The sequence below is a fragment of the Solanum lycopersicum genome, chromosome 9, assembly GCF_036512215.1.
Source record: "Solanum lycopersicum chromosome 9, SLM_r2.1".
In the NCBI taxonomy this organism is placed as follows: domain Eukaryota; kingdom Viridiplantae; phylum Streptophyta; class Magnoliopsida; order Solanales; family Solanaceae; genus Solanum; species Solanum lycopersicum.
This window is the reverse complement of record NC_090808.1, coordinates 3,447,666-3,462,812: the sequence shown is the minus strand read 5'-3', so window position 1 is coordinate 3,462,812 and position 15,147 is coordinate 3,447,666. Positions and strand designations below refer to the sequence as shown.

Below are 15,147 nucleotides of genomic sequence, written 5' to 3'. Positions count from 1 at the left end.
TCTCTAGATCTCTCATCTCTTTCTTTTGAAAGTTCTTGTGTTCTTGATTCATCAAGTGTGTGTGGATTCAACCCTAACAGACCTCAGAAATATATAAAATTTGAATCAAAATTACTGAATTCTAGAGAACTCAGCGGAGTTTACTAGACACAATAACAAATAAAAAATATTAAAACAAACCAAATTCTTACCTAATTTTGTCTTTTTGTCTGTCCCAATTTTCTTGTTTGGAATTGTTGGAAATGGTATAATTAAAAATAAGATTACACAATATTATCACCAATTATTGTTTCTCAAAAATCATTCACAAGGAGATAGCAAATTTCTGTTCTTCTTCAGGTCCTTTTCTCTGTTTTCTTTTCTAAAAGTTTAAATTATGGTCATATTTTAAAGAATGTGAAACTGAAAATTGATATAACTTAATTATTAACTTATGTAAAGTTGTGATTCTTAAATTTAACTTATGCTTTGAACCTAGACCTGTACGGCTTTAAAATGTGTCACTAGAGTTTAAGGCTACTTGTTTTCCTTGTTACTTATCTCTCCTGTGTTTTGTCGATGCGATATTATAACAAACATTTTGTGTCTTTATTTTCCATATTGTGCTCTGGCTCTTTAGGTATGATTGGGAAAATACTTGTAATTTTGTTGATTGGTTTCTTGGCATTTGCTTATCAAGCAATTAAGCCACCTCCTCCGAAAATTTGTGGTTTCCCCGGAGGCCCTCTCATCACTGCACCACGAATAAAACTCTCCGATGGAAGACATTTGGCGTATAAGGAGCAAGGTGTTCCGAAAGATGAAGCAAAGTACAAAATTGTGTTCATCCATGGATTTGATTGTTGCAGACATGATGTTGTTATTGCAAGCACACTTTCTCATGTAATGCACTTGTTACCTTCTATTTTGTTCGCGATCTTGTAGGTAGGAATAAGGGATCGAGGTTCAATTGTGTATCCCATTCGTCAAAAAATTGTACTAATGTTTTGAAAAAGGGGTCTAAAGATGTTACATTGTAGTTAAGTTTCATAAATTTCTGATTCTGACACTGACACTGTAGTTATTATACGTCAGTACAGAATTTGTCTGTCGCTAATTCCTATTATGTTGCAGGATGTTATAGAGAGTTTGGGAATATACATTGTTTCGTTTGATCGTCCTGGTTATGGGGAAAGCGATCCTCATCCACAACGAACGCCTAAGAGCTTGGCTCTCGATGTTGAGGAGCTAGCTGATCAATTGAAGTTGGGATCCAAATTCTATGTAACAGGATTTTCCATGGGTGGACAAGCAGTTTGGGGCTGTCTTAAATATATTCCTCATAGGTAATGTATCGGAAATAGACGATAGGGGGTAAGATCTGCGTACAATCTGGAGTCTGGACCCCACTTTATGGGACTACGTTGTGTATGTTGTTGTGATAGATGCTATTTTCTCTGCAAATTGTGTAACAGATTGGCGGGAGCAGGGCTTGTAGCGCCTGTGGCTGGCATATGGTGGCCGGGTTTTCCTGCAAATTTGACAGGAAAACCATACTACGATATGCCAGCCCCGGATCTATGGACAGTTCGAGTTGCTCACTATCTTCCTTGGCTGACTTATTGGTGGAACACACAGAAGTTTTTCCCTTCTTCTAGCGTTGCAGCTCACAGCCCCGATATCTTTTCAACTCAGGACAAACGATTAGCCCCGAGGTTTGATGCCTCTCAAGAACCATATCGGGTGAGAACTTGATCGTCTTAATAATCTTGACAACATGTTGTTACATATTACAAGTTTGTATGCTAATATAATGTAGTACACAAGTTTACGCGTAGTTGTAACATGACTTCAAATGCTCGAGTGTCACGTTTCCCCTTCTCTCTTCCCCCTCATTTTCCATCGTTCGTTCATTTGAAGGGGGGAAAAAAGAACACAATATATGTAAAGGTAGAGCTTGATGTTAAGTGTCCTTTCTAACACGACTTTCAAAACTGTGTACCTCTGTCTGAAATGATAGAGACCGGTGTCTCATGTAGTCTGACTAATCTCCTTTATGTACAACTTTGCATAATGTTACGCGGTGATAGTACTAAAAAAGCTACTTCTAGTGTGCTATATTTGCTTGATGTACATTCTATATACTTTGTTGTTTTCAAATTTTTGGTATATGACTGTATATTTTTAGTATATTACATGTTTGAGTATCGAAAAAATGTTCATTCATGGCCTCAGGCACAAATTAGACAACAAGGGGAGTTCGAGTCCATCCATCGCGATATGATAATTGGAATAAAGACATGGGAATTCGACCCTATGGATCTAGAAGATCCGTTCCCTAACAACGAAGGCTCTGTTCACATATGGCAAGGGGACGAAGATGGTCTTGTACCAGTCGTTCTGCAACGATATGTTGCAGAACGACTACCTTGGGTTCGATATCACGAACTTAAAGGTAGTGGTCACATGTTTCCTTATGTAGATGGAATGGGAGATAAGATTATGAAGACATTCTTACTTGGAGAGACCTTCGTTCTGTAAATGTCTATGCTATGCTGCTCGAACTTTTCAAAAAAAAATTATCTTTGAACATGTATCGGATCATCCAAAATGTATGTATTTTTGGAAAATATGACACAAATACGACAGTATTCTTTTAAGGGTTGGAGCAACATAGATTAAAGTTCTTGTAACAAATGCTCTTGTTGCAAGTTATATATATGTACTCTATTTGAAATTAATTCTTTTTTGTTCTATATTTCATTATATTGTGATTCAGTCTTTAATTCAAACCTCTGATAATATTTGATAAAATAAAATTCAATCACATCGGATTCAAATTTTTTAATTTTTACTTATTGATTTTTTTAAATATGTTTCCCAATCAATCAAATTTAATACAAAGTCATATTTTTCTTATGACATAGTATCGTTCCATACACGCAAATAAATATTAAATGGTCTACGCAAGTCAATCCCTAAGTAACTTGATTTCATAAAGCATTTTATATTAGCACGGTCAAAGAAAGGACATGTGAAATAGATTGTCTACCCTAATGCACTCAAAAATCGACTTTAGATTAAACAATATTTACTAACGTCAATTCGCGATAGGAATTAAAAATATTGTGGTACACACAATTATAATCTTGAAACTTTCATTTATATAAATATATAGTTGTGATAATAGACCGATATTACTTCCAATAAATGTTAATATAAGCCAATAAATTTACAGGACAAACCAACTTGACGATGAAAACGATGCACAACTTTGTATCACACGTTTAGTTGACTTTAGTAATTTTAGTTTAATTATGTTTTTAGATCGGGCTGTGAAATAAATATTTGAATTTTTTTGAGCAACTTTCACATGTAGTAAAAATAGAAATTATATTTATATGTTGTAAGTATAGTTTGTTTAATTGCGCTCCGTAGCAAACATAAATATATATATTTCGCTATACATACACAAAAGAAAGCAGTTGTATATAAATTGTTTCTGTCTTGGTATACATATGCAAAAGATCAATTTGTGTTTGTATAAATCGAGAAAGAGAGAAATGCAAAAGAAAAATGGGTAAGGAAATATTTGCATTATATGATAATAAGTGTGTAGAACGAAAATATATGTATTTGCATGTATATATACAATTATCTCTCGCTTCATACAAACAAGAACACAGTTTATACATTTCTTTTCTGTTTGTACAAGCGAGATAGAGAAACGAAAATATATGTATGTTTACAATGTTCTCTCGCTCTATACAAATACGAACGTGTTTTATACATTTGCGTTTGTATAAAAAGCGAGAGAGGCGATGGAGATAACGAGAGTGGCGAGCGAGATTCAACAAGAAAGAGAAGCGAAATAACAACAGTTTGTTATGAGGTACAATTAAATCAAACTATGACTATTACATTAAATTTAAATTAATAATTTGCTATTATGTATACAATTTTCTCTTTTTTTTATATCCGTTTGCATTTGAAGTTCTATTTATTTGATTTATCGACCTCAAAATTTATTTAAAAGACTAATTACAAATTTTTTAATCTTATATTTTATTTAAATTAAAATTATTGAATTTAGATGATTTAGGAATTAATGCACTTAGGTACGTGCCTTCATTGCCTGGGCAAGCTATGAATAGCATTGGTAGCTAGAGTATTTATTGTGTCATTTAATAAATAATAAATAAATATTTTATCAACAATTAATTCTACATATAATATATTTTTAAAAAAATAATAAAAAAAATTATGTATATATATTATGCTACAAGAAGATATACTTTTTAAATTTTCAAACCTTTAATGCTATTTGTCGTAGCTTGCCAATTAATAAAGTTGAGAATTATTATTTCTCTTTTTTTGTTTTGGTCTCTCTCTTGTAATTATCAAACTTATTTGATTTGACACTATTATTTGTTTTTTTATAATTTTTCTGATATTTGAAATTTTAATTGTTTATATGATTTTAATTTGCCTAGGTTAAGAGGAAAATTATTTTCAGGCTGTTATTTAGATATTATCCTTCAGAATAATATTAGACTTAAGTCTAATATTTGCTCATATATCACTAACTTTATAGACAAAAATTAGATTATTATCTAATTTTAGCAATAAATTATAATATTATTAATCGTGATTTAGCATTTTCTTATAATTTTTTTACTTTATATGTGTAAAATGATGAATTATTTCCTCATCTTTTTCATTATGTATTGAAGACCAAGTCTTCAATACACGGTTGAAAGTTCACAATTTCTGACCGCTAAAAAGGAAAAAGACGAGGAGAAAATAAAAACAAAATAAGGATCATATTTATGATATTTGAATCAACAAAAAAACCTTTTTTCGATATAGATTTAAGTTTTAAAAAAGGCTAAAAATAGAAAATATAATAAATAACCTTGCTAGCTAACTAGAACTTCTGACGTCTCTTTTCCCCCACACACAATTATATATAAACACACACAAAATATAGAAAACAATTTAAGAGTTCCCAAAAAAAAAGTTTGAAAATTAAATTAGAATTCGAGGTTTTCATTTGTAATTTTAAGTTCGTGAATCTAAAAGTTAATTATGAAAATATCTTACAAGATGTATACATTACTTATTGCAGTTGATCGAAAAGAATATAGAGGTTCGTTACTTATTATTCTCTTACTACTTTAATTTTTTTAGTGAATCAAAGTGTTAGCTACTTTTATATAGATAGGTATATTCAAACTTTGCTATTGTTTAGTTATAATTCTACAACTTATCACAATAGGAAAATAAAAGTAAAATTAATTTATCGAAATTTCACTAGTTTAGGATTGAAGTTTATTATTTAGATAGTTTGTAATATTATGAATTTTATCAGATTTAGATGTGTTCAAATATATGTATCTCAAAACGCATGATGATGTCAAAATTAGATGTAATTTGCTCTAGGTACACTGTATCCAAGTGGATTTGTGTATATCTTGGATATATAACCAATCTCGCCGCCTTCCTCCTATCTTGTCCATCATTTTCCTATGTATCTAGTATTCCAGAATCCACATACATACAAATCATATCATAGACATACAAATACAGGTATCTAGATAAATACATGTATCTAGGTGTATAGAATTTTTTTATTAATTATAAAATATATGATTATCTGAAAGTATAGATAGCATGTATGTACGTGTATATGTATGTATGTCTAATAAGGTAGTTTTCGGTATTAGAAAAACTTGTTTAACTAATGGGCTTTAGAATAACTAAAGGAAATTACTAAATCTCACTTGTCTCTCTCGCATTTCTTTCATCACACTTCTTACTCTCTCATGTATTAATATATCATATCACAAGTACACGCAAATCACGCTAGAAGCATTTGTATAGTGTGATTCGTATGTATCTGGGATACATACGAATCTCTCTTGTCTCTCTCTCTATTTTTATATATTAATAGCAAAATTACATATATTTAAGTGTAAAATATATATAAAAAAAATTCTTAATTAATAATACTAAAATACGTAATACATTAAAAGTATAGATAATAATAGTACGTACGAGAATATCTAATTATATAGTTTTCCATCAATTTTCTATTGTGTGTTAACGACTTTATGGTTCATAATGGTCAAAACTAAATCAATTGTATTCGTGACCGTAATCCAACAATTTTTTTAATAAGATTTATATCTTTAAATCACAAGAAAATTTTAAAAAATATATAGATTTATTAAAATATCTCCATAAAATAACAAATTAACCAAAAAAACCATAAATTTAACTTAATCGAAATTATAAAACAAGACATCATAAAAAAAAATTAAAAATAGTGTATGCATGTCACATTATTTTAGGGTTTGGCAAGATTTTGTCATGACAATAAAATCCAACATGTGTTCTATACTCTAGACATATATTCCTTATCTAGTAATAATTAATTCTCCTAAAAATTGGATTATATTGGACAATGATATGCTTTTATAATAATAAAATATGCTTAATATTTTATATTATAAAGTTTATTCAAAAGCTCGAGAAATCTTCAATTCATGTCACATCTTGATTTATTACTATCTAAATTACAAGTCATGTTACTTTCGGTATTTACTTTTTTTTAATGTCACAGATTATGTAAAATATAATCAAATGTAAATGTCAGAAAATGTCTAGAAAGGATTGAAAAAAAATTAAAATAATTAAAGACAAAAAAAAGGGTAAAAAACATATTTGACTTGAGATAATCTAATATTAATCGATACTGATGGTGATAAAATAATAAACATTTTTTTTAATTTTTAATTAGAAGTTTCAAGCTCGATACTTCTTAGGTATAAAATAAACTTTGTTAGAAAATATTTTTACACCTTAATAAAAACTTTCTAATATAAAATAAAATTTAATTAAACTTTAATATAATCATCTTTCGAGATAAAAATTTTTAGAAAATAAAATCTTCAAATCCAAAAGTCTTGAAGTGGCGGCTTAGAGATGCCGGTCCAAAGCCTTAATCAGTAACTTTTTCATAAGTAAAAACTTTTTAATTATAAAATTTAATCATTTCCTTAAGAAATATTTGACATATTTAAATAACAATTACTAGTAATATATTTATTTTTTATCGATCGGTTCATTTTAATTTTAAAATTTATCAGTTATTAATTGATAGACATGTTAAATTATTCTACTAAGATATAATTGATAATATAATAATAAAAAAATAATTAAAACTATTATCAAAACGACTAATTAAACAATAACACATTAATAAATGAAACAATAATTTTTTTACTATTTGATTTTGAACAACCATAACTTCCCCCACTATTTTTCTTGAGGACATATGTGAATCGTCATTTATCAGTCATATGACAATATTATGTGAAGTAATAAGCATTTTTTTATTCATAACTAAGAATTTAATATTTAAATATTTTTTAATAAAATCACCATTAGAAAATTCTTTTATAAATTTAGATTCAAATTTTAAAAATATTAAATTAATTTAATCTAATTCAACTTAATGAAAGATTAACAAGAGTGAACGAATCATTATCTCTTTCAATAATTATTTTAGTTTTGCTTAGTAAAAAGAAGAATATTAAAATAACTTTCCCTTTGAGAAATTTAGTTATACAAAGCTTTATTGCCATCGATCTAATTTGTGGACGTCAATTAATTTTTTTCTATAAGTTATTTCAGAATATTTGAAGATGATGAATCTTTATATAAATTTTTTCTAAGATGTTTTTTTTCAACTTAGGATCTATTCTAAAAAAACTTATTAAATCGGAATCAAAAATCAAAACCAAAACACTTTAGAGGATACCACACATCATATCCTACTAAATAATGCATCCAAAGATTACCAAATATATACTTATTACAAAAATATTTTAATCAATATGGTTTCTTATGAATTTACCGAGAAAATCTAAATAAACGAATAAATTGAATGACTAAAAATGAATCGAGTTATAAATAAATAAATTATTAACTCGATAAGTTGAACTTGTGTTGTGTTTCATGGTTTAATTTTATCAGTCACCAACTCACAAAGTTCTATGACCATTTCATTTAACGTGTTTCACAATTATATCTACAAAGCATGTTAATCCCTCTAGGGTTTGAAAGTAAAATAAAGTCTAAGAACAATTAAAAAAACTATTATTTTTTTTTTGGATCTTATATTAAAAAAGTGTTAAACACGTTGAATGAAAATTACTCCAAAATAATTCGAAACGTTTGAAATATTTTATTATGTTAATATGATCGATGAATATTAAATATTCATCATATAGTTTACTCTAATTTTAAATTATCGTGTATACATAAAAATTAGCTATTGCTTATACATCTACATTTCATTGAATTGTTACTAGACATTTAAATATTATTTAAGTATTCATTAAATTAATAATCTCAATTTGCGTGATGCACAAATTTTTCCAAGGCCAAGTGGTCCATTTAACAAGTAGTCCCATATTTTATTTTAAGTTAATTGACTTGACATGATCTATTATTTTTCTTTTTTTAAAAAAAGAAAAAAAAGAGTTTTCAAATTTTTATAATCTTAATATAAGAATATTGTAACATATTGAAATATTATTTACGAAATATGGTTTTAACATATATCATGTGCAATTATTACAATTTATAATAATTTTACTTATTATTTAAATATATAAATTTCATAACCAATAAAAAAAATCATCTCCTCAACCAAAATTCAAATATTTAATTCTAAAACTTGAACGTTTGCCTATATAAATTGAGGAATAATTATAAAAATCCTACTTTTTAATTTACTTATTACCATTATTCTCAATAAATTTTATAAATTTTTTCATTTTTCTCTTAAGTAAAAATGTCATTAATTATCAGACCCTTTTTTTTAAAATGTATCAGCGTGTGTATCCAACTCTTTTTTAATGTATTAGCACTTTAATTTTTTGGTCATTAATATATTTGACCCTTCATTAATAAATCTGACTCTCTTTTTAATGTATCAGCGTTCTGATTTTTTGTCCATTAATTTGTCTGACCCTCTTTCTAATGTAGCAGCGCTTATATTATTATGTCCGTCTGAGGAATTTCGTAATTATAAACATTTAAGAAATAGATTAAAATTTTAAATAAAAAAATATCTGATTTTTATAATTTGCCAAAATTAAAATATATAAAGTAAAATATAGTAAATAAAAATAAAATGTATACATTGATATCATCGCCACCTCATATTCCTAGGTGAACCAACGGCATAGTGCACATGTGATTACAACTTACGAGTGTATAATAAGTTGACCTCTTTTATATATATATATATATATATATATATATATATATATGATTTTATTTGAATTTAGTAATATAATATATATATATATATATATCTATTATTACTGAAAATTAGGAAATAAATAAATATAATAATATTTGACTGAATATATATAAAAGTTTACTTTAAAACAACTTTTGAAATACATGCTTTAAGATAAATAGAAAGATACTTTATAGCTACAAGGATAAGTTTAAATTAAATTATTTTTCAATTTTTTAAAATATATCATTCTATTTAAGACATACCATTATATATATATATATATATATATATATATATATATATATATATATATATATATATATATATATATATATAATTAGATAAATTTGGGAAAAATCAGGGAGTAACAATTACTCCTTTTATCTCGAATTGTGTGATACACTTGCCTTGTTATTTTGTCTAAAAGAAAAGATATTTTTTTTATTTAAAATAATCATTTATGTAACGCTATTTGAGGGTCAAATCATCCAAGTTTAATTATGAATTTAAATATAAAAAATATTATAAATTTTAAAAATATATTAAAAAAATAAAATTATAAAGTTAAAATTCTGAATCCATAACGTCTCGATATATTAATCAAACTATGTAGCTCCTCTCTTCTAGATCTTTTATAACTACTATAAAACAAGGACATCAATAAGAGTCACCACAATTATTACACTAAGTTCAAAAAAAATGGCAGAGTCCCCTACTACCTCAGGTTCTTTCTTCTTCATTTTTTCCTTTTTTTTTCTTCATATTATATTTGAAATACTGTTATATTTTTATTGGAGAAACATAGTCTAAGCATTTTCATGTTTTGTGATTTTTTTTTTTTAGTTTAGCTTTAGATGTTGGTTGTAACATGTTGAATTAATAAGAGGAAGGGTCTTGTGTTGCATCCCTCAATTTTCTTCCCAAGGAAAGAGTCCAGCTATTAATGAAATGAGTGAAAATTATGAGAATTCGAAGTTTAAAATTTTCAATGGAGACAAAATATGTTAAAGTAAATTTCTTTTCATATGTCTTGATCTTCTTAATTATTAGAGTTATTCGATACTTATGTCACGAGGTATTTGATAGTCGAGAAAAAAATCACCTCGTTTGTAAATGCACAAAACTCCTCTTTGTTACTTTCTTCATTTAAAAAAGAATGAGTTTATTTCCTTTTTAGTCTTTTTAAAAAAGAATGATTCTTTTCCTTTTTTTGCAACATTTTAATTTTAACTTTCCACGTGACATGTTTAAGACCACAAAATTAAAGGCATTTTGATACATTTGACATAACTTTAATTTAGAATCACAAGATTAAAAGTCTCTTTATTTTCTTAAAATTCGTTTCAAATCAAATTAGGTCATTTTTTTAAACGAAGGAAATATTTATTTTTAGTAACGGTCACTTTGAAAAACTAGACTATTCAATCAGTTACTTAATTTTACTATCTCCAGATTACAAGTACTGAATAACTCTATCCTCTAATATTTAATTGGTTCGATGGAAAGAAATCATCTTTTCATTTTTATCTTTTTTTGCTTGATTTATTTTATTGATCACTGGATCACACGTATTTAACGTCAATGTATAAAATAGTTATACTAGAGGTAGGTAAAACATTTATAACTGTCATTCAGTCATTTAATTTGTTGCAATCTTGATGGAATTGTTTCATTCTTTTTCTAATTTTGCATATTCATGCATTTTTCATGAACATTTTAACTTGTTTTCTTGATTTTTAGCTCTAAAAATTAGTTAATACATTTGTTAAACATTTTAGGTATGACTAGAAAAGTTGTAGTACTTTTCTTGATTGGATTATTGGCATATGTTTATCAAGCAATTACACCACCTCCTCCAAAAATTTGTGGTTCTCCCGGAGGCAATCTCATCACTGCACCACGAATAAAACTCTCCGATGGAAGGCATTTGGCGTATAAAGAACAAGGTGTTTCGAAAAATGAAGCAAAGTACAAAATTGTGTTCATCCATGGATTTGATTGTTGTAGACATGATGTTGTTATTGCCAGCACCCTTTCTCAAGTAATTCCCTTTTTACCCTTCTTTTCAATTTTTTAGGCTAGTCCGTGGAGTTAGGTAGGACTAAGGGGGGTTCAGTTTAATCGCATTTGTGAAATTTTTTTTATTGTTAAGGATAGAGAAAAAAAGAGTTCTTATCGGTCAATATGAATGGTTGAATTTTCTTGATATGGAAAAAAAAAATTCTAGTTTAGGTATAACCTGATGTTTAAAAATTTATTTTGGTCACAAGTTCAAATAATATGTATCGTCTGTGACATATAAATTTCTCGTTTTGTCACTATTTGATGAAGGCTGAAACGTAGCTTGAAGGGTGGAAGGGGGTTCATTCGAACTCTTTTATCTCAATTAAGAAGTTCAATCGTGCGAGTAAAAGAAAAAAATGATTTTATTTTTTATATATATATAAATGGTTGAATAATCTCGAAAAGATTTAGTGTAGTGAGAAAGGGGATTCACTATTTAAATTTGGTCACAAGTTGTAGTTTCTTTCTAAATCCCCTTAGCTATGTTGTTTGGATTTTTTAAAAATATTATTTGAGGCGTGTTAAATCCTCTGAATGTATTGTAGGTCTGATACGTGTGTGATAATATTTTTTGAAAAATTTGAACAACGTACTCTCCTTTTATATAAATTTCTGACTCTGGCATTGCTATGCTGATATGTTGTGGTGCAGGATGTTATTGAGAGTTTGGGAATCTATATTGTGTCAATTGATAGACCTGGTTATGGTGAAAGTGATCCTCATCCACAAAGAACACCAAAGAGTTTAGCTCTTGATATTGAAGAATTAGCAGATCAATTGGAATTGGGATCCAAATTTTATGTTGTTGGATTTTCTATGGGTGGACAAGCTGTTTGGGGCCTTCTCAAGTACATTCCTCACAGGTATTGATCATTTTAAATCGTTTTTTCTTGAGTTGAGCATCGTCATTTTGAAACAATTTCTAGATAATTTTGCGTACGTCTACCTTTTTTAGATTCTACTTGTGAAATCATACTGGATAGGATGTTATTATTTGCAACTTGTAACAACTCTCCAATATTGTTGTCAAATGCGTGTCAGATCCTTCAAAACTGTTCTACTTTCCAACTTACACTGAATAAGTGTTAGTGTAAATTATTTGTTTTATACTGTGAGTGTATATAACGTAACGTAAACTCGTAACGTAACAGATTGGCAGGAGCAACACTTCTAACACCTGTGGTTAACTATTGGTGGCCTGGTTTCCCATCAAATTTGTCAACAAAATCATATTATGATCAACTTTTGCCTGATCAATGGACACTTAGAGTTGGTCACTATCTCCCATGGTTAACATATTGGTGGAACACTCAAAAATATTTTCCATCTTCTAGTGTTGCAGCTCATAGCCCTGATATTTTTAAAACTCAAGATATGCAATTAGCACCAAGATTTGCTGGTTCACAAGAAAAATATAGGGTAAGTATAATTTTGTACTTTGCTCTTAATTTAATTGATGTAGGTGAGGATTTAGGATTTAAACTTGACTCATTACGTTATTCAATTTTTATATTTTTAGTACTTAATCGTTATGTTTGTCGTTATCTTAAAAAAAAAATTATGGGTTTGGAGATTTGGTACTTCCTTTGGTTTACATTTAAGTGTTTGTTTGACTGGGCACGGAGGTTAGGAAAGATTAATTGACTTTTATATAATTATTGACATAGATGTAGATTCAAGGTTTGATAGGTTTAATCTTTATGTTTTTACCACTGAACTCGTTATACTTTTGAAATGTTGGGATCGGGGTTTAATACTCCCTCGATTTCACTTTTAGGTGAATTTATCTGGTTGGGCACAGAGATTAGGAGAGAAGATTTTTGGTACTTGTCATGATATTTGTGTGGTTAAAAAATTATGTAATGAAGGATAAAAAAAATGAGAAATTTTGAAGGAAAATTATTTTACAAAAGGGGGTATTCTTTCTATTGGGCATTTAAATAATGTCACGTAAATAGATGCGCTTTGAAATATTAATGTTTTTTACAAAATTTATCAAGTGATCTTTTCACTTCTGTCCAAGTCTTGATGTACTAAGTTATGTCGTACATGTACGGGCGGAAAGTTATAAGTATCTAGTAAAATTAGGTGACATTTTTGTTTCCCCCACGACATATGACTTTACTTCGAACTCTAACTAACCAGGATTAAAATTCAATTTAAAACTAGCTCAATTTTTGCCCAAATAACCTCAAATTTTAGATTCGAACCCCCTTCGATATTTCAATCTTTTTTAAATAACTTAATTTGTTAATTAATCCATTATTTTTCAGGCACAAATAAGACAACAAGGGGAATTTGAATCACTCCATAGAGATGTAAATATTGGATTTGGTACATGGGAATTTGATCCAATGGATTTAAAAACTCCATTTGATAAAAATGAAGGATTTGTCCATTTATGGCAAGGTGATGAAGATGGACTTGTACCTGTTATTTTACAAAGATATATTGCACAAAAATTACCATGGATTCAATATCATGAAATTAAAGGGGGTGGTCATTTATTTCCTTATGCTGATGGAATGGGAGATAAAATTATCAAAACATTTTTACTTGGTGAAAAATTTGAAATATAACGATATACAGAGAGATATAGACGTTCAGATATGATTTGATTGAATTTCGAAAAAAAGAGAAATCAAAGTTTGAAGTTGAAAAAGGGTATTTGATAAAGTTTGTTTTGACTTAACATGTTACATGTGTTTGTGTGCTCTGTGTAATGGCCACTAGTTGGGGCCTTGTCCTAGATGATATAAGATGAAATTAATTAATACAAATTTCATCATCAATGTAGTCTTGTTTTTTAAGTTTCTTCATTTTGATGAAATTATAAATCTTGTTAAAGGTATTTAAGATATATATATATATATCAAAATTATTAAATAACGCTATCAAAATTAATAAGAGAAAAATTAAATCAGGTTTAACATATCAAGATAAAGAAAAAATTGTACTATAAAATTATACAGTTATTCAAGTATGATTTGGTTGAATTTCAAAAAGAAAAAAGTGATTGAAGTCGAAGTTGAAAAAAAACTTATTTTTTAAAAATATTTAAGAGATGTATATATTAAATTTATCGAATAGCTCCTTGACATTGAAAAAAAATCAAATCGTGTTAAGTTTGAACAAGTACAATATTATGACATTTTTTTAAATAAAATCAAAATGTCATATCACAATTTTTTTAAGTATCATATCGAACGGATAAATTAAGTCCCCAACAATATTAAGGAACAACTTCAACGAATGGCATTATACATGTTTTTTTTTTAAAAAAATATTGTTATTATTATTATTATTATTATTATTATTATTTTATAAATTCCTAGTTAATTGTTTGAGACTTTAATGCATGATGTAATTAGTTGACTATCTTGAAGCATAAATAATTTATTTTTTTAATCGGTAAAGTTTTAATAAAATAGATAAAATTTCTTTATGTTTAATCAAAGGTTTTGAATATAAATTCTGCATATGAAAAAGATTTGTTAGAAGATAATTTTCTCTTGAATAGATTTTAGGTGATGTCAATTTAATTTAATCGAAACTATAATACAATATTTTTTTTTAAAAGAAAAAACCTTTCTATACCTTGATAAGCTCATCTATTTGATACAACAGGACATAAAAAAAAAGAGTTATTTAATTAATTAAAATAACTAAAACTTCTAAATGAAACATTAATGACGTTCTGAGGCATGATTTTGGTTAGATAAACACTCAATAAAAATAATATTATAAAACATAGCATGATGACACATATAAAAGTAATACTTTAG

At 27.5% G+C, this 15,147-nt stretch overlaps 2 protein-coding genes across 4 annotated transcripts; both read left to right on the top strand.

Annotated features, from left to right (window-relative positions):
* Positions 1-204: 204 nt before the first annotated feature.
* On the top strand, positions 205-2,720 carry LOC101260564 (uncharacterized). Of its 2 annotated transcripts, XM_004246487.5 has the most exons (5): positions 205-339; positions 620-882; positions 1,114-1,325; positions 1,455-1,722; positions 2,215-2,720. In XM_004246487.5, exons 2-5 carry the CDS (start codon positions 622-624, stop codon positions 2,518-2,520), a joined length of 1,047 nt encoding a protein of 348 aa, XP_004246535.1. In that variant the 5' UTR covers positions 205-339; positions 620-621; the 3' UTR covers positions 2,521-2,720. The 2 variants fall into 2 exon arrangements, with proteins under 2 accessions (XP_004246535.1, XP_019071011.1); XM_019215466.3 differs by lacking the exon at positions 205-339 and having other exon boundaries at positions 425-882.
* Positions 2,721-9,921: 7,201 nt separating this feature from the next.
* Positions 9,922-14,154, top strand: LOC101261444 (alpha/beta-hydrolases superfamily protein). 2 transcript variants are annotated; one of them, NM_001324443.1, is made up of 5 exons: positions 9,922-10,022; positions 11,077-11,339; positions 12,014-12,225; positions 12,514-12,781; positions 13,636-14,154. In NM_001324443.1, the coding sequence occupies exons 1-5, from the start codon at positions 9,998-10,000 to the stop codon at positions 13,939-13,941; spliced, it is 1,074 nt and encodes a 357-aa protein (NP_001311372.1). In that variant the 5' UTR covers positions 9,922-9,997; the 3' UTR covers positions 13,942-14,154. The 2 variants fall into 2 exon arrangements, with proteins under 2 accessions (NP_001311372.1, XP_069144778.1); XM_069288677.1 differs by lacking the exon at positions 9,922-10,022 and adding an exon at positions 10,879-10,903.
* The last annotated feature ends 993 nt before the right edge of the window (positions 14,155-15,147 follow it).

Bases quoted from the DNA above. Each gene is read 5' to 3' on its own strand.
- LOC101260564 (XM_019215466.3), top strand. From the start codon at position 559: ATGCGATATTATAACAAACATTTTGTGTCTTTATTTTCCATATTGTGC. The intron at 883-1,113 runs GTAATGCACTTG...ATTATGTTGCAG, and splicing joins TTGCAAGCACACTTTCTCAT to GATGTTATAGAGAGTTTGGG. The intron at 1,723-2,214 runs GTGAGAACTTGA...TCATGGCCTCAG, and splicing joins CCTCTCAAGAACCATATCGG to GCACAAATTAGACAACAAGG.
- LOC101261444 (NM_001324443.1), top strand. From the start codon at position 9,998: ATGGCAGAGTCCCCTACTACCTCAG. The intron at 10,023-11,076 runs GTTCTTTCTTCT...TAAACATTTTAG, and splicing joins AGAGTCCCCTACTACCTCAG to GTATGACTAGAAAAGTTGTA. The intron at 12,226-12,513 runs GTATTGATCATT...GTAACGTAACAG, and splicing joins CTCAAGTACATTCCTCACAG to ATTGGCAGGAGCAACACTTC.